Source organism: Trypanosoma grayi (assembly GCF_000691245.1).
Source record: "Trypanosoma grayi strain ANR4 Tgr_2359_V1, whole genome shotgun sequence".
NCBI classification, from domain to species: domain Eukaryota; phylum Euglenozoa; class Kinetoplastea; order Trypanosomatida; family Trypanosomatidae; genus Trypanosoma; species Trypanosoma grayi.
This window is the reverse complement of record NW_008827977.1, coordinates 1-820: the sequence shown is the minus strand read 5'-3', so window position 1 is coordinate 820 and position 820 is coordinate 1. Positions and strand designations below refer to the sequence as shown.

At 52.7% G+C, this 820-nt stretch overlaps 1 protein-coding gene across 1 annotated transcript; it reads left to right on the top strand.

Moving 5' to 3' along the window:
* Positions 1-293: 293 nt before the first annotated feature.
* Positions 294-674, top strand: DQ04_23591000 (hypothetical protein; the record flags this gene model as incomplete). Its single annotated transcript, XM_009318173.1, has 1 exon — positions 294-674. The coding sequence occupies one exon, from the start codon at positions 294-296 to the stop codon at positions 672-674; it is 381 nt and encodes a 126-aa protein (XP_009316448.1).
* Between the last annotated feature and the right edge of the window lie 146 nt (positions 675-820).

Sequence of the window (820 nt, the reverse complement as noted above, 5' to 3'; positions counted from 1 at the left end):
GGTGTGCGGCAGCCGGCGGCGGGGAGGCGGCGGTGGGGGCGGCGCAGACTCAACACACCAGCAACGTTCCGGGGGACCAGGTGCCGAAGAACTTTTTTATTAAAACGGGGTATAGTGAACTGGTGGAGAAGTTGAAACAAAATGGTTCTTTGAAAAAGGAGGACACTTCGAAAAATAAGTACACGAATGGGGGCCTCACTGTGACCATCAAACCCACCGATGCTGACGCTGCATGGTTGAAAACCAAGAATAACGGTCTTCAAGCGAGTCCTTTTCCGAACGAAAAAGACAGTATGAAGGTAAATTTCCCAAAGAAGGAAAAAGCCCCGGAGCTGGACGAAGAAAAACTGAAACAAGCACAGCTGGAAAAAGAAAAGGAGGAAGTGCTGAGCAGCGTTCCAGGGGATATGGATGGGAAGAGTGAAAGCACGCCGCAGCTTTCTGATGGCCAGAGCCCCAGCGATGTTGGGAGCAACCAAAACGTTAACGGAGGCGGCGGTCCCCAACAACCCGACACCAATTCTGCAGAACACAAAGCCGAGACACCGGCGCCGAAAGAAAACAACAACGCTGCGGCTTCTGTTGTGTCTGCAAAGGATGCTGCGGCTTCTGTTGCAGATGGTGCCACACGCATAATTGTTATGGTATTGTTGGCTATGACGGCTGTGCGGTGACTGCCCCATGTGGGCACGCGGGGTGTGCTGCCCCACGCTGTGTGCTACTGGCTCATGGTGGATGTATTTATCCCCCTTCTCTTCCTAATGATTGCTTGGGGCTCAACTGCTGCCCCTTTGTGTGGTTGTTTCTTTTGTCTCTCTCT